This window comes from Poecile atricapillus, chromosome 4 (genome assembly GCF_030490865.1).
Source record: "Poecile atricapillus isolate bPoeAtr1 chromosome 4, bPoeAtr1.hap1, whole genome shotgun sequence".
NCBI classification, from domain to species: domain Eukaryota; kingdom Metazoa; phylum Chordata; class Aves; order Passeriformes; family Paridae; genus Poecile; species Poecile atricapillus.
The window spans coordinates 40,702,284-40,722,718 of record NC_081252.1 but is presented as its reverse complement, the minus strand read 5'-3'; the positions used below and the strand labels follow the sequence as shown (position 1 = coordinate 40,722,718).

Genomic DNA, 20,435 nt, shown 5'->3' with positions numbered 1-20,435 from the left:
CAATGTTACAAATAAGGGCCCACATGAACAATAAAAATTATTGTTCATGAATATTAAATTGAATATCTCCTATAAAAAACACATAATTTTGAAACATTCTCTCTATTGCAGGCAGCTTTATAATTTTAAAGACTAAAATCTTAAGATTTTTATATAAATCTTTATAATTTAATATCTGAAGTTCATATTTCTAAGTGACTGAGAAATTTTATGTGGGAGAAAAAGTCTGATGGTCAGCTTATTGGGAAGTTTAGTGTTTAATCCTTTCTCAAATACAAGGACCTTGTTGCACCATTGCTCCATTATTCAAAGTTGTTCTTATCTTCTCCATGACTTACAGAACTGCAGCTAATCTGTTTCCTGATAAGACAACATTGGCTACTGTTATCTGGAAAAAGCAGCAAATGTCAATCTTCTATGAAAAAAATGTAGCTTAAAGACTAAATTGTTTATATTATAATAGACAAGTCTGTCTATATTTTCCAGTAAAATACACCAAAATAGAAAATATGTATTCGACTTTATATGCTTCATTTAGGGTCTCTTTGGTAAGAGTCAACTTTTAATTTTGTATAATGACTAGCACAGTAGCAACAAAAAATAATGACCCCTTACCAAATTGTCTGACAATGTTCAGATTTAAAAACATTTGAGTCTTAGGAATGGTCCTTTGAAGGGCCAGGATGATAATATTTGTGGGTCCCTTCCAACCCAGTATATTCTGTGATTATTTTTGCCTGAATTACAAGCTTACTTTACATGAAAATAGGATATTATTTCATAAATCACTCCAAATACTACTTCAATTTTTAACAGGAAAGCATTGAGCCCATTAAAAATTGAAATTTCAGTTCAGGTTATCCTTACTTGATTTTACCATTTCTGTTAAAAACTAGTATTAATTATGTTTTGAATATTTTACTGATATTTATAAACATATTAATCCCTTCAGCTCCCATAGCTAGACACAAAAGCATGCATACAACAGTCATGGTGGGATGCATGAGATAATTAATGAATTATATCTGCACAACATAAACACCATTTAACTTCAGGTCCCACATTCAGCTAATGATGTATGTGCTGGTGTCCAAGATGTTAAGCCTGCAGTCACCAAACTAGCCCGGTTATCAGTAAGAGTGCAGTTACTGCAATAGAGATTGGCGTGTTCTGACTCACAAACTTCCCGGGTCCTGCAGCCTGTGCTGACCCCAACACCAGCCCCAGCAACAAGTCAGGACCTGAGCTCCTCAAGTTACTGATAACTTAGGAATGCTCGCACTGGCTACAGTTAACAATTTTGTTTACATGGACTTGGAGTGATTACCTGAGCTACCTTGTGCTCCTGAGTACAGCTGGGGTTCAAGCGCTCTCATTAAACCTCACTCAGGTAGACAGAAAAAACCCCACCAATCATTCTCTGCTCCCCTCCCCCCCAGACATTAAATACATAAGCATAACAGAAATAAATACTGTTAGCATGCCTGATGAGACTCAAATGGTGATAAAAATGCAAGACACGCTGTAAATGAGGAGCTAAAGACAGCTTAATTTAGGCAGACATTTTAAAGTTAGCTACCCGCTAAAGTGTACTGCTGTCAACACAGGTCTGAAGGTACATTACTTAAAGCTCAAAAACCCTCTCTGACACCTGTGCAGTTTTAGATAATCTGCTAAATTAAGTTTTCACCTCTTATTTACAGGTCTCTGATTTGTACAAGATTCAAGATACCACCACATTCCATCTCCTTTTATTGATAAAAGGTTTATGAAACCATTTGCTGAAGCAATATTGCTGTCTATCCTGGTTCCAGCCAGGACAGGGTTAATCTTTTTGCAGTAGCAGGGAGAGGGTGTGATTAGGACATGGAGGTTATTCTATATCACCTCACCTCCTTGCTGAGGGCAGGGGAAAGGGACATGCTTGTCCAAGGAGAATGGGTTCCTCCTGGGCTCAGTGAGAATTTTGCATGAAATCACTCTCTCTTTTGAACCCTTTTGTTATTAATCCTGTTGCTATTACTGTTTTTCTTATCTCATTGTTGTTTCTAGTAAATTGTTCTTGTCTCAGTCCATGATCTTTGCCTTTTTCGCCTCCAATTCTCAATTGCACCCCACCCAGCAGGAAAGGGGAGAGCAAAACAGAGAGAGCAAGCAGCAGTGTGGTTTTAGAGAGTTAACAGTGAAGGCACTGAATTGGGGAATACTATTCCTAAACCAGGACAACCTTAATTGGTGCCCAATGTAGGGCATGAAGAGTTGAGATAAAAACAAATCTACCCAGGGGAGGTTGGAAACAATTTTGATCTAAGCACTTGTGTATTAGGTATGGAGCCACTGGTCACAAGGTTGTTTGGTTTGTTCATATGGATATGGTGCCTAACCCCGTCTTATGCATATGACCACAGCGTATTTTTCCTACTCACTTGAGTTGTTCTAATTTCAAATGGTTCTCAACATGAGTATATTCTTAATTAAATGCCTTGGTACTTTGTGCTGCCTGATTGTCAGACACGCTACGTTCTAGAAGTAACTTTTAAAGTGTTACTTAAATAAAATATGTCCTGCTAGTACCCACTTTTGGATCACCCAGAGCTTTTTTCCTATTTCCTTTGTAGTTCCACTTTTACCTCCTCCAGACAGCATTCCTGTGGACCTTACTTCAATAGCCAGGAAAGTCCTCAATATTCTGGGTTTTGATAGCTCAAGGCCTCACTTCTATGAGGACTTCAGTTTGCTCTTTACTCGACAGCTTCTCTCCTTAAGCAAAAAGGGGTTCACAGATAACTTCCCTTTATTGCTAAGGTGAAACTATACCTGTACAGCAAAGCTCACACACCTTACCAGAACACCTACAGATCATTGCTGCTCTTGTACTACTAGACCACTATTAGCGCATATTTATGTCAATCTTTAATATGAGGGCAAAACCAACAGACAACTCACTTAAAATCCAAACACTTATCAAAGACATTCCTGTAACAAAAATACTTTCACTCAAGGCTGACGCCTTTAAAACAACAATGAAATAACAATTTCAGTGCGTTCTCAGTCACTAGAATAATTGCCTTTTGTTCTTTCCAAGCTACAGTAACGCAATTATTGTATCCTTTTCCTGCTGTATATTTTCTATTCAAGACAATTTATGATCAGCGCATCAACACAGTATTATGCAAGTCCAAGTCAGTTTCAAACAAAAAGATTTATGTTTTGAGTATGACATTCAATCACAAAACATTTAGAGCAATATATTGTTTGCTGGTATATCTTCATGAAAAAGACTATATATAATATAGACAAAACAGAAATGTTCCAACAGTGATACGAGAAAAAAAGCCACAGAAAATTTGAGTCACTGCTCTTAAATTGTTATGTCTCAGCTTAAAATGAAGCTTGATAAAGTATTCAGGTTAGTAATCTTACACCATATCAGCACCTATTTTTCTGTAGTTCACACAAAAGCACAACTATTTTAACTGAAGTTATCACAGCTGTCAACCACTTTTATAACTACAATAAGCTGGACCCTGTTACCATGAATACATAAGCCCAAGTAAGTTCATGAACTTATCCTTAGCTCCTTCAATAGGTTCCAATGGGATGTTTTCAATTACAAGAAAAAAATACTTTTTTTGCATTAGTTTTTTTCCTAAGTAGTTCTTAAAGCGGGCATAAACAATGAACCAAACCACATCATATTCAAGAGAAAAACAAGGAGAATCTCTTAATTTTGCAGTTGGAGCAAGAAATTACTATCAGTGTTTTATGCAACAATACAGGGACAAAGACTATGCAATGCCAGACCATCAGTGAGTATCATAGGAAAGGCATTGTGCCTTCTACTTGATCACCTATGGAGCAAATGAACACGCATTGCTAAAAATAACTGAAGTCTTCCTGCATATTGAAACTTACTTATATTGATAGAAATTAAATGATTCAAAGTCCATGAACTATATTGCCTAGTTTTCCACTGCAGTTAAACTAAGGTTGTAAGGAGAACATGTTTCCTATTTTTATAATACAGTGATTATCTATGTGAAATATTTTAAATGTGTTACACATTCATACATATTTATTCCATAAAACAAAAGATTACAAAGAATATTCCCCAAGGATTGAGTTTGCATTTGCCTGTATATTTTATGGTCATTTTACACAGCAAAAAAATGGTTGAGTTTTTTGGATATTTTTGAAGATATGAAAAATATGCCTCTAAATAAAAAAAAAAAAAAGGCCAAGAAAAAAAAAATAAACAAAAGCACATGTAATAAACAGCTATTTCAACTCCTGAAAAGTGACCCAGTTTCAAAGTGTAGATTTAGATTTCCTTTAATCCTATTTTCCATGTTTTTCTCTGACACATTTGCCCTTTCATTCAATCAATTAAGATAAATTAAACAAGTTTTCATGAATATGTACATTGGGACTTTGTACAGAAACTTCTTCACTTCTAGCTCTCTGCACTCAGAGAAAGAGATCTTTCAGCAGTAAAACACCAACTTGACCCATTCTCTCTCATGTTGCACAGTTATTTGTTGACAGCACAGCAGGCTGCTCCAACTGAAAGTTCAGTCACAAACATTTGTGTGCAATGTCATAAGTTGATCACAAAGCTGATGTGAATGAGAAAAAATATAAAAAAAACCAAGACCACCCAAAAAATACAATCAATACCCCTCTCTCTTTATTTTCAGAAGAGTATATTTAAGTCACATCAGTTACGAAACACAGTTGATAACATAGACAGATGGGAATGATCAGTGCTGGGAGGAAATCCCTTAAGCTGCCAAAAACTTCAGCTTTCTGAAACTATTCTCAGCATTCATGGAAAGTATTCAAGGCTCTCCAACTCTTAATCCCAGTTCATATTTCAACATGCACTCAATGCAGTGCAGCAACACCAGGTAAGAGAACAGACCCACAAGTGTGAAAGTTTATGAAGACCTTGCAGTATGTTTTAGAAATAGAATTGCACCTTTGATAAAAATACCCTGAGGCATAATATTATTATATTATTATATTATATATATTATATTGACATTGCTTATGCTAAAAATTGATCATTATAAACCTAACACTGGCAAAATTATATTTCTGTTGATTTTGAATCTATCATCAAGTGATTTTGCTTTACACCGTAAGTTTTCTTTACAATAACTGCAAAGGGAAAGGGGAGAGGAAAACCAACACACAATGCTGTATTAGAACATCAGTGCTCCACACTACTGCTGTGACTGTAACTACTGCTAATTGTGAACCTGTAACTAGAGCAGTTTACTCCTAGAGAGCAGAATGCCTCACCACTTCCAAATAAAGCATCTGCTCTACATTATCCAAAGAGAATGATTTTTGCTATGACTGGTAGTACATTTTTCTCTCAGATAAGGTCACATTACCTAAACAGAGATACTAACTTTATATCTAAATATAAATATAGATACTAACTAACTCCTCATTAAATAAGTCATAGGATGTTCAGGGGAAGGAATATCATTGTTTTGGTACAACTTCTTTTCCCCATTTGGGACACTCAAAAGTGCTTTAATCACCATCATTGTATTGACTGCTCATCTGGCATAGGTGACAGGGTGCATTGTCCCCAGTATCCTACAAAGACCACAACACACATCTCTACCACACAGAAATCTGCCTACAGACCACAAAAGCAAAATACTATCATTAAACCATTTTTTGCAGTTATACTTTTCCTGAAGAAGCACAATTTGCTGTCTGAGGATTATAAGTAAATATTCATTCACTTATAATTCATGTATTTTCACCACAAAGAGTTAAAAAAGACCCTAAAAAATAAAAATCCTGAACAAACTATATGCGGCATAGTGTTTGAAAATATAACTGTAAATAATTACCAAATAAATTATTTTAAGATAGAATATATTACAATTGCAACTGTTTGAAATGATGACATGTCAAAACAAGTAGCTGAAAGAAAAATGCTGCTTTCAAACCATGTTCACTAGTGATTAGTAAAGAATTTTAAGCATCTGTAATACAAAGTAACTAAGTAAATTCCACAATTAGTAGCTTCTAACATATTTTGATCATCTTACCTTCCTGTTTCTCCAGAAAAATTAACCTTTACAAGACAATAATGCCCTTCTCAAACCTCAGTTTGTCCATATCCCTATTTTAGCTTTTCATTACTATATAAGCTGCTGGAAGAAGGAAATAGTTAAACAACTTGGGATTTTTACTATATATAGGATTAAATAGCATTAGAGATAATATTGAATTTCACACACAGAGAAAGAGCTTTTTCTAAAACTCACTGCATTCAATGATAAGTCTCTGTAACTTGAATAAAGTATACTGACACTTCTCATTTTTGCCATGACATCAACAAACAACAATCATTCCTTTCATTCTGCCACAAGCATTATCAAATATCACAGAGAATAAATATCTTACTGAGCATAAAATCTTCTTTGACTCCAAGGCAAAGAGGAAAAATAAGAGATAATTCAAAATATTTTACCATAGCAACTTAAAGCAGACAGAAATAATTTTTACTTCTTTGATGACTTTATAAAGATTTCCACAAGATGGTGCTGTAGTCCTATTTTAAGACATGACTTGCTCTAACATTTAGAAGAAAACCTCATTTCATTTCATTGTTAGAATAATGAACAGTAATTTGCAAGGCCTATTTTCAATTAAGGGGCATAACACATTCCTACTATGTAATTTTTCAATCTTTCTAGGTTCTTTTATTTTTGAACAACTGAAAAAGTCAAAAAAACCCACAACTAGTTTATATAAAATAACAGATAGCCGTAAGCTCTTCTGTTTCTATGTAAAATAAAATCGATTTATATTCCATATGGTTATAGAAATAAATCATAATTACTGCTAAAATAGAAATCACTTTTTACAGCATGTCAAACAGCTGCTTTTGCCTTCATCTGAAAACTCTGCCTCCAAAAAAATTCCAACTGGTTTGTAATACTAAACTCCAAATATCCTTTAAAGTGAAGTATTAAAACACAAAGGAACCTTGATATGATAGGCTACCAGTTTACAAAGAGTAATAAACAAATAAATCTAATCAAGCCTCACACATCTTTGGTTTGATCATATGTTTATGGAAGTCTTACATCTACTTATGTCTCTAAACAGAAATCTTAATATGGCTTCAAGTAATGAAAATGTTGTTTCTTTGTATACTGACTGGTCTCCATCTGTGCTGCTGGTCTTAAAATGTGTTGGGTAAGAGCACTAAAACACTCAACACATCTCTTGCAGTCAAAGTCTGTGGACTTACTTGCACATTTTAGTGCTTAGGATCAAACTGAACCTCACTTTGTCAGTGTTAATGGAAGCCATAAAGTGTTGGTACTCTCCAGCTCAGCGTGAAAACTTATATTTCAAAATAAAACAACAGCAAAAAAGGTACATATTTGAAACTGTGTATGTAAGTTTTTTATTAAGATTATTCGACAGTACAGATGGTAAGATGGTATGTAAGAATGCCTCTTGGGTGTAATACTCAAGTTCCAGCTGGAATGTTTCCAACAGGATGTAAACCACGGTCCTCAAGCCCACACTTTAAAAAACATATTACTTAGCACACTGCTAACAAATGTCAACACAAGAATACACTGCTGTAATGACTTCAATTTACAAAAGTGCAACAAGGGGGGAAGAAGCTATTTGAACAGTCTTTAAAACCAAAAATTGTGGTCATGAGGAGGGAAATCAATACACAGATATATGAGTAAAATATTTATTCAAAGCAATAAAAGCACTGGTGATCATTACAAATTCGATATATTAAAAATTTAATGCTGTACAAACATACATATTATTTCTGATATCCGTAAGTCTGCAGAGACCAGGTCTGAAGACTTTTGCTTTCAGGTACTCCCAGAGGTGGGCTTGGTGTTTTGAACAAGTTGAAGGTTTCTTCAATTCTGAAAATAAATTTTGTTTACATACACTTAATAAAATAAGGTACAAAATAACTGACTGACTTGCTTTTAATGTCCTAATTATCCAAAATGCCAACAAGCAGCATGACCCCATTAAGTTTTCTCTCATCCTGTCCTTTTCCTCTGCAATTGGTTTCTATTTTGAATGCCTACCATATATCAATAAACCTTAAGTACACAAAAAAAGAAGTTACCCAAACAATAAAATTAAAATCACAGAAAAAGCTAGAGCATTTTATAGGTCATGCACTTAGAGAATAAAAATCTCTTGCTAGAGAAACATGGTAGAGCAGCACATTTCTCTTCAAGTATAATAAAAATATAACAAAAAAATTTATTATAGATCACAGAATTAATATCAAATACATCTCAATACAGCCGTTATAATGCTAAGGCTGAAATTGGTTTTAGTTTTCCTTAAATAATAAAACACAGTTAAAATAACAGGTATTTTTCAGGAAGAAAAGTTGCAAGTACCAGGGAATTTCAACCAGGAAAAAAATAATATTCGTATTTCTTATCAACCAAATTTTAAACACTCTTTAATCTTTAGTCAACACTATTAAGAGTGCTTTCTATTGCTTTTTAGAAATCAAAAGAGTGACATATCCCACAAATACAAAACTGTAAGTAGATTTACTATCCAGTAGAGCCATAAGGAAATGCCACACCTGATGTAGAGACCTTTGAGGTTTGGAACACATATGTACATTCTCTGTGTGCCTTAGTCCAGTACAACTCCCCCCTGGGAAATAAATTCCTGCTGCCCTTTCCTATTACTTACATTTTACTTATCTTTTCCATTCTTTGTCTTATTGTCTCCTACAATTTAAAAGCAACAAAGTTAGTGAACTCTTCAAAGCTGACATTCTTCAGATGGACTTTCAACTTAAATTCAGAGAAAATGTGACTTTAAGCACTGTTTACATATGAAAAGTATTTTTAAGAGACAGACCAAGATGTAGTTTAGCATAGTTTCCTTGTTTTTCTATCAGTATATACAACTAAAACCAATGCTTACTTGTTCTCTTGACCTCAAAGGAAATCAACTGAGCGTTCACCAGTTTTACTTACCTTTGAAATGTCTGTCAGATCATGAGAATTAATGGTCACGTCTTTGGGAGATTGGTCTGTGGATAACAGAGAACTGCATCCAGACGACTGAAGATGACTCTCTGGCATCTCTTCATTCCTCTCTGTATCTATAGAGAAATGCTCAGTTTTATGTCACCTTTGCCTTTTTGCTCTCTTTTGCAAGGTCAGCTATCAAATAAGTTGATTTACAGTAGGTAATAACAGAAGAGAATGCATTGTTTAGAGAGGGAAAAGAAAAAGCTACTATGAGAGTCCAAAACAGGTTTCTCATTTTTTTAAAAACAAGTGCAATATTACACTATGTATAATATATAAAATAAAAAAAGTAAATTCCAAAGATTACTAAGAAGACTATTTTCTCCTGATTAGAGTAAAATCAAAGCTTATGAACATCTGATTACAGTGCCAAATATTTAATAGTAATTTCATATAGTTTATATTATTTTTATTGTAAACTGCATGTTCAAACATGTCTTTAATTTGTGCTAAGTAACCTGCCTTATAAGTAGCAGAATTTTTTTTCTTTTTTGTTTGCATTTGGAAAGCTGTGATATTCTTTGTAATTTTAGATTATTATTGTCAGGGAAAAGAATTTAGTATCTTGAAAAACACATGTTCCCATACCCATTTCTTAGTAATGTCACCATCTATACATCATACCTTTAGAACATACTTACCTACACTATTTTGTACCTAAAATTCATATTAAACTGCTTTTAAATACCTAAAATTAAAAATTGTTTATTTGGTAGAGCTGTACTTGCTGAAGAGTGCTACAACCAAAAAGAGCCTGAAAGTATTCAAAGTATTAAACTCCCAGATAAAATAATTAATCCTGTCCCCGTTACTTTTACACCTAAAATTTCCTGAATTTTAGAAAAGTAGGAATAACACATTCAAAAGAATCTAGGGAGTGTGAAAATATAAAAATTCTCTTTCAAAAACCATATGCCTGTTTACTTACTACAAAATCCTCAAGTGTTAGTAACATACCACTAAACTTATCAAAGGAACTGAACATATTACAAGCTTTCTATGCCCTATAAAATGGAGGACCCATTTCTGAGACTCCAAGATAAAAACAAGCTTTGACATAATCAAGAACTGTCTCCCTAATTTCCATGGAAACTGGATCACTGAGACTCCCTTTTAATTACAATTCAAGAGCCCAACACTGGACAAAAAAGCCTAATATGTGAGAATGGAAAACAGAATATCCTCCTTACCACTGGTGGTAGGAATAACAGCTGCCACAAGGGAAACACGCCAAATCAAGTAAGGGAACAGAGGGAGCTAAGGGAGCTAATAGAGCTAAGGGCTAGAGAGCTGCCATTGAGGAAAACAGAATTACTCATGGCCTGGGCAGTGCTTTTAACTTCTTTCCCACTCAAGTCTGCTTCGTTTACTTCTTGTATGTTATCAAAATTAAACAAAGTTGGAAATGGAAGAAAAAGATTTTGTCTTTCTCTTCAAAACAAGAAAGTTTATCAAAAATGCCAGCTGGAGAGCTGCTAACTGCTTCAGAGATGAAATATAGAAAACATTCAGTAGTGAGCTGAAAACCAACAAAGATTATGAATCATGATTTGTCTGAGCCCCATTAAAAAGAAGTAAACAGCAACCTAAAAGATATTAGTGGCAGCAAAAATAACTCCATTTGTGCTTAAGAACAGCACACTTTTAAAACATGATGATAACTGCTTGAAGTCCAGATGACAGTATTATTTTTCAAAGCTTTAGCAACAGAAAGTTGATTAAATTTCCATCTTTGATATTTTTAGTAGCTATTTGTAACTAATATTACTATGTTATAGCAACTAAATCATCTAAAGAATGTTAGAAACATGAAATGCTGAAGTTAACTTCTAACCTGCAGTATGGTTTTAAATTCACAAGTCACTAAATTTCAGTTACCTACTTAAACTATTATTAGTCAAGGTCAGCAAGAAGTATTTAGCATATTTATGTTAATTAAGAGGAAAATTATTAATACTCACCAAGAGAAACTGGAATGCTACTAGAAGCACTTTCTTGATTTATATTGCTGAACTCTTTAGATAAGTCTCTCTGAAATACAAGTTTACTGCATGTTAGCCATATACCCTGTTTAAATCATCTTCTGACAGAACTAAAGTATATTTAAGTACTAGGTATGTATGTATTCGCTTGCTACACCATGCAGATATGTTGGCACTGCACAAATATCTTCACAGGACTAAAAAAATTCAACATTTCCATAAATGCACTTTATTAAAAAACTAGTCTATTTAATGGGTCTTTTTTTCTTAATATCAATATTGCTGTTCATAAAGAGGTCAAAACCAGGCCAAAATACAGTGCATATAACTTAGTTATATATAACTTAGTGATGAGTAGAATGGACAAGCAGAATGGTCTTAGCCTGTACTAATCATTTCATCTCAACATTGGTTGCCATTAGCTTAAAGTAAGTGTGCCTTCTCCTACCGCTGGTTGATACTCAAAAATACAGTCCTTAGTTCTAAAAAAATAGCCTATAGACTAACTGAAATTCATTCCACCTAAATGCTTAGAACTCAGAAGTCTATTTTAAGCTGGTTTTCCAGGCTACTAAATGAGAGGGCTCTCTTAAGAAACATCGTCAGTTTAACTTAATCTAACTTGAAAAAGGTTGTTCATAAGCAAGCAAACAATAACTTTTTTTAATACAATTTCCTAATTTCAAAATAAAAAAATGCAACACTCAAACATTTAAACTTTTTTTACATAACGAGTTATCATTATGATTTGACATCTCAGCCTTTAAAATACATCACTTTATGTACTGGAGTAACTAACTACATCAGCTAACAGGGGAATACTGCACCCAAATAAACAAATGAAGGAGAAATAGTAGGTATTGTATGGGAAAGAGCTGGAAAAAAACATAATAATGACTATCTCTTAAAAAAATACAAAAATCAAATTTGCACAGACTATGTCTGGTCAATTCCTTTCATTGAAATGGATTTGGTAGCTTTCAGACTTTCCCAGAGCTAAATGCACAGCTGCTGCTACTTTGGCAACAGCAGAAAACAGATTTTAGAGTGTTCCTGCTATGTTGGCTAGATGCCAAAAAGTCCCTGAAAAGTGCAAGAGTAAGGAAGGAGTAATTCTGAATTGTTTCTGTATGTGTGAAGCACGTCCTGGATGCGATTTCATTAAACAAAAAAAGCAGCAATTCTGTGTCCCAAAGGATTATTTCTTAGCAGTTTTCAAATGTCTATTGCAAAACAGTTTTGAAGACTATGTATACATATATATATAGCCTTATATATTTGTATATACAATGCCACAGAGAAACTATAGCTGAACTTGTTTCTGTAGGTGCATTCTTTCAGTAACATGCAGTACAGAAATATAATTAGCTCACTGGAAATTTCTGAGCAATATTTTTCAGAGTATTTTCCAAATACTATTCCAACAATATGAACAACTGCAATAAACACGTTACTGAAGCAGTAATAAACCAAATTTACATAAACCAAAGAACAAGTCTAGTCTGAAAACAGGAGCATTCCCATGTGCTACAGTAATTTCTTGAAAAGAGTATATTTGAAACAAGAGAAAAAGCTGTCTATGGCTGTTCACCTGAAGGCCTCTTGAGACTGCTGCAAAAAAAAAAATCATTGGTGCTATTATTTGGACATATGTCTACTGAACCATAAGAATCTGATTTCAGATGGTAAGTCACTTGAACTTTTTATTAAGTAATTGAGAATATCCATCCTTACTTATTGAGCTACAGCCGTTAGAAATGACCTGGTAATCAGTATGAACACCTGTCCATTTCAAGACTTTGCATAACCACCACATTTCCAAGGCACACAGTAAACCAGGTCTTGTATACAAGTATTAGCAACATTTTCAAATTTGTGGGGTCAGCAACAGGCACAGAGCTCCTGGTTATGAATAAATTCAATAGTTTTACAACTGCAAAGAAAAATGCAACACAGATCAACTATCTTCCAGAAAGCATCTGACAGTATCTGAAGGATACATGTAATTCATGAGAGAATAAAGTTTTTTTAATTACATGATTAATTTCAAAGTGATGCTATGTTTCACTGCAAAATATTTACATGTGTACATATATCAAATTACATAATGCGCACACAAGGACCTTTCAACACAAAAAATAACCCAGAGTCTTAATGCAACAAGAGGCTTTATTTGCTATGCCAAATGTAGCCTCATCACAACTGTAGTGCTTTTACACATCCTAAAATGCAATGAACATCACTGACAAGAAATAGGAAGTGAAGGAAGGGAGTGGGAATAGGAGAAAAACCCCATTGATTAGGCTAGAAATTTCAAGCAAGCATAAATTAAACATAGGACTAAAATAAGAAAACTTTTTGATTAACCCTGTACATTCCACTCTGCATTTTTGTTACTGTCAGTTGTACAGAATGTAGACTCCATGTTCAAAAATTTCCTTCTATAACTTCAGTAGTAAATAAAATTACACTGAATCATTATTAATGAGAACAGATGGAGAGCTTTGGTTCATAGAGTATGAGAGAATAGAATTTAACAGTTAAGAAAAAAAATACCATCAACTTCATAAACAGCACTTGCATTCAGATCATGACTTTAAAGCCAGTGAAAAAAACATGTCAGGAAGCAGGGAGGGCATAAACAGACCAATAAGATTGTGTTTGAGCAATTTTTGTTATAGAATTTAAAGAGAAGTTAACACACCTTTTTGGATTGTAACAACAGTCCTGTTTCAAGAAGCAAAACTCGATTCAGTAAGTTATTCCAGTCCTTCTCATCTATGATCACCTTTCCTTGCAGTTTCTCTTCTAAAACTCGTAGCTTATCTTCCATCCAATCTAGCTTATGAAGCTTTTCCTGGAAATCTGCAAGCTGATTCTTTAAAAATTCAATTTGTGAATTTTCTTCTATGACCTGAAAATATTGATAAGAACATGTCCTCTGACTTCAAAACAGAAACAATTCATCATTTGATCAAACAAATTAAGTGCAACCTTCAATTTCAGTAACCACATCCTGCTCCATTAGAAAATTATTTTTCACCCAGAATTACCAAAATATCCCTACTCAGGGAACTCAGCTTTTAAAAGAAGCTGCTGATAGAAGCTCTCTGTGTGTTGAAAGAGATAGTACAATTTAACTGACTTTTCCTTTTTCCAATTTTTTAATACATTTATTAAATAACAACTGCATGCTCCTGAGGTATAACGATAATGTAAAAATCTTTATCTGCTTAGAAAAATCCTGTAAAAAAAAAAAGACAACATCTTAAAATAGAAGTTCTTACTTGTTCACATTTAACTTCCACAATATCATTATCTAGGCACAATTCTTCCTCATTCCCTCCCTGTGCTGGAAGGGGTAGTGAACAAAGGTCACCACTAACTTCATTTCCTGAGTGCCGTTCAACCAGAGGCTTCTTTTGAGGCTTCTTTTTTGTTAAAAAAACAAACAAACAGGCGTTATTTGTTACAAGAACATTTCAATTCATTAGCCAAGTAATAACATGTAAGACCTATTATTTCAATATTTATTTAAATCTAACTATCTTACAAAATTTACAGAAAACAATAGCAGGCAGCTTAAATTGTAGAAAATCATACAGTCTTGAAGGAACTGTAAAACAAATATGCACACACTTTACCATATATACTGTGGTACCTTGTTTCCTTTCCACAAACAGTAAGGAAGACCTGAATGTCTTCCCTTAATGTAAAGGTTGTTAGATTTCTAAGTGTGGACCGGAAAATATGTTATTACATACAGTGAAATTCCTATGTATAGACAGTTCCAACATCAAAACCATGACTAAAACATTAAGAACAAAAAAGATTTAACTAGGAAGATTAGAATTCTTCCTTTTTCTTGACAACTGTCAGCAAAATAGCCCCATGAGCTACCTATCAGTTTCCTTTAAAGGCTTTCTTAGAGAAAACGGAGAAATTTTGCAATTCTTTCTAGGTGGATTAAATCCTATGACACTAGCACAAAACAAAATGAAATACTTCATAATTAAGAATGCAAAATTACTAGTTCAGTGATACTATCAAACAACTAGAAGAGACAGAGAAACCATTCCAATTACTTTCTTTGGGAAGCTTGCCTTGATAAAAGCAGTATTTTCTTTATAAGCAGAAATCACCAACTATTAACAAGAAGTCATAGTCCTAAAAGTTTTCTACAATTTTATTTTGCACCTTTTTAGCAGAAAATATTAGGAAAGCTGCCTCCTTCACATGTCAAGAGTGGCACAATGTATAATCATTTTTACTCAATGCATAATCATTTTACTTTTGTAAAACCAAAGCCCAGAGGAATACTCCATTTCAGAAACTTGCTGAACAGACTCAGACAAAAGACCAAACAGTGTTTTGAAAGGTGAGCTGAAAAAATGTGTTAGGCCAAGCACACTTCACTCTTCAAGCATGATACAGCTTCCTTGTCCCATTCTATCTTTTTCCACTGGTCTCCCTAACACTCTATATAATTCAAATATAGCACAAGTAACAGCACTAGGTCATTACCACCAAGACTTTGAGATCTAAAAAAGTACTCAGTAAAACAGAGAGGCAACATCCACCGTATTTCAGCTATTACTTCAACCAACCACACTTTGGGTAAAAACAAACATACACCCGCCCACCTCAAAACTGATTTGATTAAGTATTAAAACCTAAATGAAAGCAAAAATTTCAGCAAGAGCCTGACTTGCTACAAATGAGATTAACTTTTAGATATAAAACATAAAAATTACTTTCATACCTGTTTGGAATTCAGAGCACTGCCACTAGGATCAGCAAGACCTTTATCACAATTTGACCATACTTCAAATTTAAACGGTCTGATTTTTTTCCTCATTTGGGATTTAACCTCCAAAGTGAACAGAAGAAAATAACACAGGCAAATTTTTAGGATTCCACACCCCACTTTCTAACACCATCACTGACAGTCAGGAACATTTCACAGTGCACACACACACACAAACACACTTAAACCTCTGTAGTACAATAGTGTCTAAAAAAAATTAAATATGACCAGAATTTATAGATAACACAGATCCAGAAGTGAATGCCATACTTTTACACTCATTAATGCCTATGCTAGGTTGCATCAAAGCTGTTTATAAATAGAAAAGACAACTTGCACCAGAGGTGAAAGTAAAGTAAGTACAAAAAAATGTAGTTATGTCTTCAAAACTGACAAATTAAGCATACAGAAGTCCTGAAGACCTGTTAAAAACCAAAGGAAACAAAATCCTATAAAATATAAAGACTGGAAATTCCTTTCATTAATGCAGATTGATACACAACACACACTGAAAAAAAAGAAATGCCATTACAAATATTGTTCCTGAAAATAATCAGATTTTTGAAGCAAATACAAGTGTCATGTTTAAATTGTTACAGAAATTCAACATATGAGATGATTTTGCTTTGCCTTTAAAGTTATCTGAAATGTTTATTGATTCACATGTTCACTGTATCAAGTAGTGTAAAAGAAAATATATCACTTACTGTAAAGACATCAACTAAATTTATCTTCATTCTATTTTTTTTATACTACAAAATATTGGCAGCTTCATGTCTTGAATGAAAGCATTCAAGCATCTTACAATGGAACTTCATACTAACTTTCCATTATTTAGTCCATTAACAGTGCTGCATCTTCAAATAGAAGCTGAAGACCAGTTTATCTGCAGCATCAAACATATCAAAAGAAACTTAAAATAAAGGTAACCATTTGATCAGTACCTTACTAGAGTTACTCAACTCCTTATGTTTCTTCACCACACAATTGATAATGTCACAAACGATTTGCATTTTTCTTTCCGCAAAGCCAAACTGAAGAAACTGCTCTTTTGTTAAAATTGGTTTATACTGAAATTGATCACGAAGGAACTGCAACAAAACAAGAGTTTACTTCACTTTCAAAATCACCTCACAATTTGCTGTAGAAATAGCATGCCCATATACTTATTTTACTAGAAACTTTTCTTTCATTCTGTACTTCAGCAGTTAAGACTTTTCTCATTTGATTATTTTTTATATATAAAAATATATATACAGCTATTTCTTTTAACTAGATTTTAAACATACCTCCTCTTTCATTCACATCACTCTTGTAAACTTCAACTCAGTCTTAAGATTCAAGAAATAAACTACTATAGAAATTAATACTAAAAAACTTAAACTAAGAGCTTTTAAAGTGAATGTACAATAAAAAGTTGTCTTAATCTCAGCAAATGCATCAGAGGGCTACATAAGACTCCCACAGAACCCTATAAAGCAGCCTCTCAGATGGAAAACTAGTCTGAATAAGCCACTGTTAATTCATCAATCCACCTCTCATAAAAACGTGGTTTTGTATATTTTAAGGATAGTTCAGAGTTATTTTCAATCAGTTAAGAATTTGACTCTGATTTATAAAAGGTTAAGTATTTGACTTTATGTATTAAAAATGGCACAGTGTTTCAAAATAGCTGTATTTCTTAACTGTGCTTACATGCTAATTTTTTGAGTTTCTTGTGATTTTTTTTTTGGTGCTTAAGATTTTTTTTGCCAAGGTCACTTCTATAAATCTTATTGCCCAATAGACATTTCTGTGTTCTTCAAAATTAACATCTAACAATATTACTGTTCCTGCAAATGTCTCAAAATTGAGATTTGGCTACCACCACCCACCCTTATTTTCATTAAAATCTAAAAACTTTCACACAGTGACTTACTACTCATCTTAAATCCTAATAGAACTAAAATTCATGTTCATTGCTTTCTAGTAAAGCTCATAGTAAATGTTTAATTTTTATGAAATTGTACTCAAACCCGTGTGTCTTTTGCAAAGAACAAGAGATACCTTATAAACGGCTTCAATAAAACGCAAGTCACTCTTGGCTGCCAGTTCCACATCACACTTTACCAAAAGCTCTGCTATGCAAGTTGAAAAAGATGTAAAACAATAGCTGATGATAGGTAAAAATGCAGCTGGATCACCCTTTATTAACCTATTAAGAAACAGAAGTATTTTATACAGCAGAAGGTAACAAAAGCCTTTCATTACATGAATGCAAACATTTAACTTGAAAGGAATAAATACAGCCAGCATGTTATATTCAAATATATTTAATTTTAAGGTTTTTTTGCCCAGGCTTCTCTCATTCAGCCATCTTTTCTGCTACCTGTAAAATGCTCAAAAAAATGTTTTTGTGATCTTCACATAATCTAAATATTTTCAAGTCTAAAGCACACCAGCATTTCCAGCTCAACATCCAGACTTTTTTTTTTTGTTTGTTTCTAATCTTTACAGGATGAAGTTTCCTGAAGGAAGTTTTGCAAGCACTTCTGAAGAAATCAGAAAGCTGAGACTAACCAAAACAAAGACAAGAACAGTATAAGATGAGCAAGACAGTAATACAGCTCAGGATTGCTCAGAAGAACAAAACTTCATACTTTTATATTCCAGTTCACATAGACCACACCCCAACTTCCCATAGCTATGTTCTGCTCACTTCTCACTGGGTGCAATGCTACTTACACATATCTTGTTTACACATCATGCTGTCATCATGCATTAGCGTAAGTTTTCACGCTGCCACTTACACTGTATAATCCACACCTCTTGGATAATTTAACAAGCGAAGTCCTTGTTCTATTTTTCTTAAACTTCCATTTAGGTCTCCTGTTGCCATTATTCCAAATGTTATTCTCCTTTCAGATTATGAAATAAAAGTTAAAATGTATGTCTGTTCAAAAAATTATGTACACAAAAATTACAAAATGCAATAATCACTTAAATTCAATTTTCTGCTAGAAGCTGGGAGATAATTACCTGCCACTATCTTCACTAAATTTCTTTTCTTTCTATGAAACAAGTATTTTGAAGCCTACCAATCCAAGCAATGAAGAGGCACAGTCACAGAGCCTATAAATGAAGCAATGGTCTCAAGAGACAGTCAAAGCTTGCATTTACAATGGGCTGGATTTGCTGTGGGTGTTTTTCTTCTTGTGCTTCTATGGTGTTTAATCAGCACTCCTCAAGATTAAGCTCTTCCCATGTGTTCTGCCCTTGTTAAGAGAATTTTCTTCCTACTTAACCATCAGGTTCCTTAAATTTAATCATTAGATTCTGCATTATTAGTTGCACTAAACAGAAGTACAAAATACTTACTGTTGGAAGAATTTAATTACTTATTTGGAAATTGAGGCAGCTATTCTTCCTGCATTATGCTACAATGCGATCCATTCTATGGTTTTGCAAATTTAAATAGCTATTAAGACAAATCTCAAAGAATCTGACATAAAATCGACGCTCTAATCCGCAATGCAAATACTCACAGAAGTCACTCTCACAGGATTTTGTCTAAACATATAGGCTCTTTCCAAAAAGTATCAACAATCCTTTCTTTTTACATCAGACCTCTGGATGGAAAAACTGGTAACTACTGTCACTACAAAATAGCTTAAGAAATCATAAAAGTAACAGTCAAGTTGGAAGCAAATCTTGGGAAGGCCAACCCAGTAAAACAGGTTTTGTCCGTAGACATTCATAACAGAAGTTATGGAGCGTTGGCTATCAAGAATAAAATCGAGTATGACAAAGTTTGAAGATACAATAATATAGAAATTTGAGCAAGTGGCTCAAAGAACAACTCTGAAAACTGCGTATGACAGTCAAAGGACCAGCGTTAAATACTAAACAAAAATACCAAAACAAAGATAAACTAAAGAAACTATCCCATGTAAGTTACCAAGCATGCTCACGCTGTAAACATCGTCTTTGAAATACCCAACAACTAGATTTTCCATTTCTTCTAATTGGATCTACAGTTTCCTGTTGCACAGGGCGGGAGCTGGGGGAAATCGCACGTCACCAACAAAGTAAGGGACCTCGCCGTCCTGCCAGCTGCGACTCCCCTGGCGCAGAGGCCACTCGTACACCAGCGAGCGGCACAAGGCACTGCGCGTCCTAGGCTGGTTGCCCTGGGCACCAGCGGGAAAAAAGCGTGTCCCAGCCAGGAGAAGCAAGGCTGGCTGCGGGCCCGGAACCAGAGCGCTGCGGCAAACTCGCAAGAGTGGGGCCCGGCTCCCCACCCGCCTTTCCTCGCCCCTACAACAACGGGACACCGGGACCTCCCCAGGGCTCGCCGTCTCCAGGAGAGGGAGAGCCGCGGGCCGGGAGCCGGCCCGCACGGCGGGGACAGACCCCCGCCCCGAGAGGGATGCTGGCGCTCACCCGCGCGGCGGGACCGACGCCGTTCTCTCGGGATCGCCGCCGTTCCCTCGGATCGCCGCCGTTCTCTCGGATCGCCGCCGTTCCCTCGGGAGCGCGGCGGGCTCAGACCGAATCTGCCGCCGCCGAGCCCGGCGGGCACTT

At 34.7% G+C, this 20,435-nt stretch overlaps 1 protein-coding gene across 3 annotated transcripts; it reads right to left on the bottom strand.

Moving 5' to 3' along the window:
* Positions 1-6,889: 6,889 nt before the first annotated feature.
* CEP44 (centrosomal protein 44) lies at positions 6,890-20,428 on the bottom strand. 3 transcript variants are annotated; one of them, XM_058837206.1, is made up of 11 exons: positions 20,295-20,412; positions 18,662-18,769; positions 17,919-18,066; positions 16,817-16,963; positions 15,828-15,935; positions 14,353-14,496; positions 13,770-13,979; positions 11,045-11,114; positions 9,027-9,154; positions 8,737-8,774; positions 7,023-7,934 (listed from the first exon to the last, which is right to left on the bottom strand). In XM_058837206.1, exons 2-11 carry the CDS (start codon positions 18,748-18,750, stop codon positions 7,826-7,828), a joined length of 1,191 nt encoding a protein of 396 aa, XP_058693189.1. In that variant the 5' UTR covers positions 18,751-18,769; positions 20,295-20,412; the 3' UTR covers positions 7,023-7,825. The 3 variants fall into 3 exon arrangements, with proteins under 3 accessions (XP_058693190.1, XP_058693189.1, XP_058693187.1); XM_058837204.1 differs by having other exon boundaries at positions 7,025-7,934; positions 18,662-18,804; positions 20,295-20,428; XM_058837207.1 differs by lacking the exon at positions 8,737-8,774 and having other exon boundaries at positions 6,890-7,934; positions 18,662-18,804; positions 20,295-20,428.
* Between the last annotated feature and the right edge of the window lie 7 nt (positions 20,429-20,435).

Bases quoted from the DNA above. Each gene is read 5' to 3' on its own strand.
- CEP44 (XM_058837204.1), bottom strand. From the start codon at position 18,750: ATGGCAACAGGAGACCTAAATGGAAGTTTAAGAAAAATAGAACAAGGA. The intron at 18,067-18,661 runs GTAAGTGGCAGC...GTTTCTTAATAG, and splicing joins AGAGGTGTGGATTATACAGT to GTTAATAAAGGGTGATCCAG. The intron at 8,775-9,026 runs GTAAGTAAAACT...TTTAAATTGTAG, and splicing joins ATCTGACAGACATTTCAAAG to GAGACAATAAGACAAAGAAT.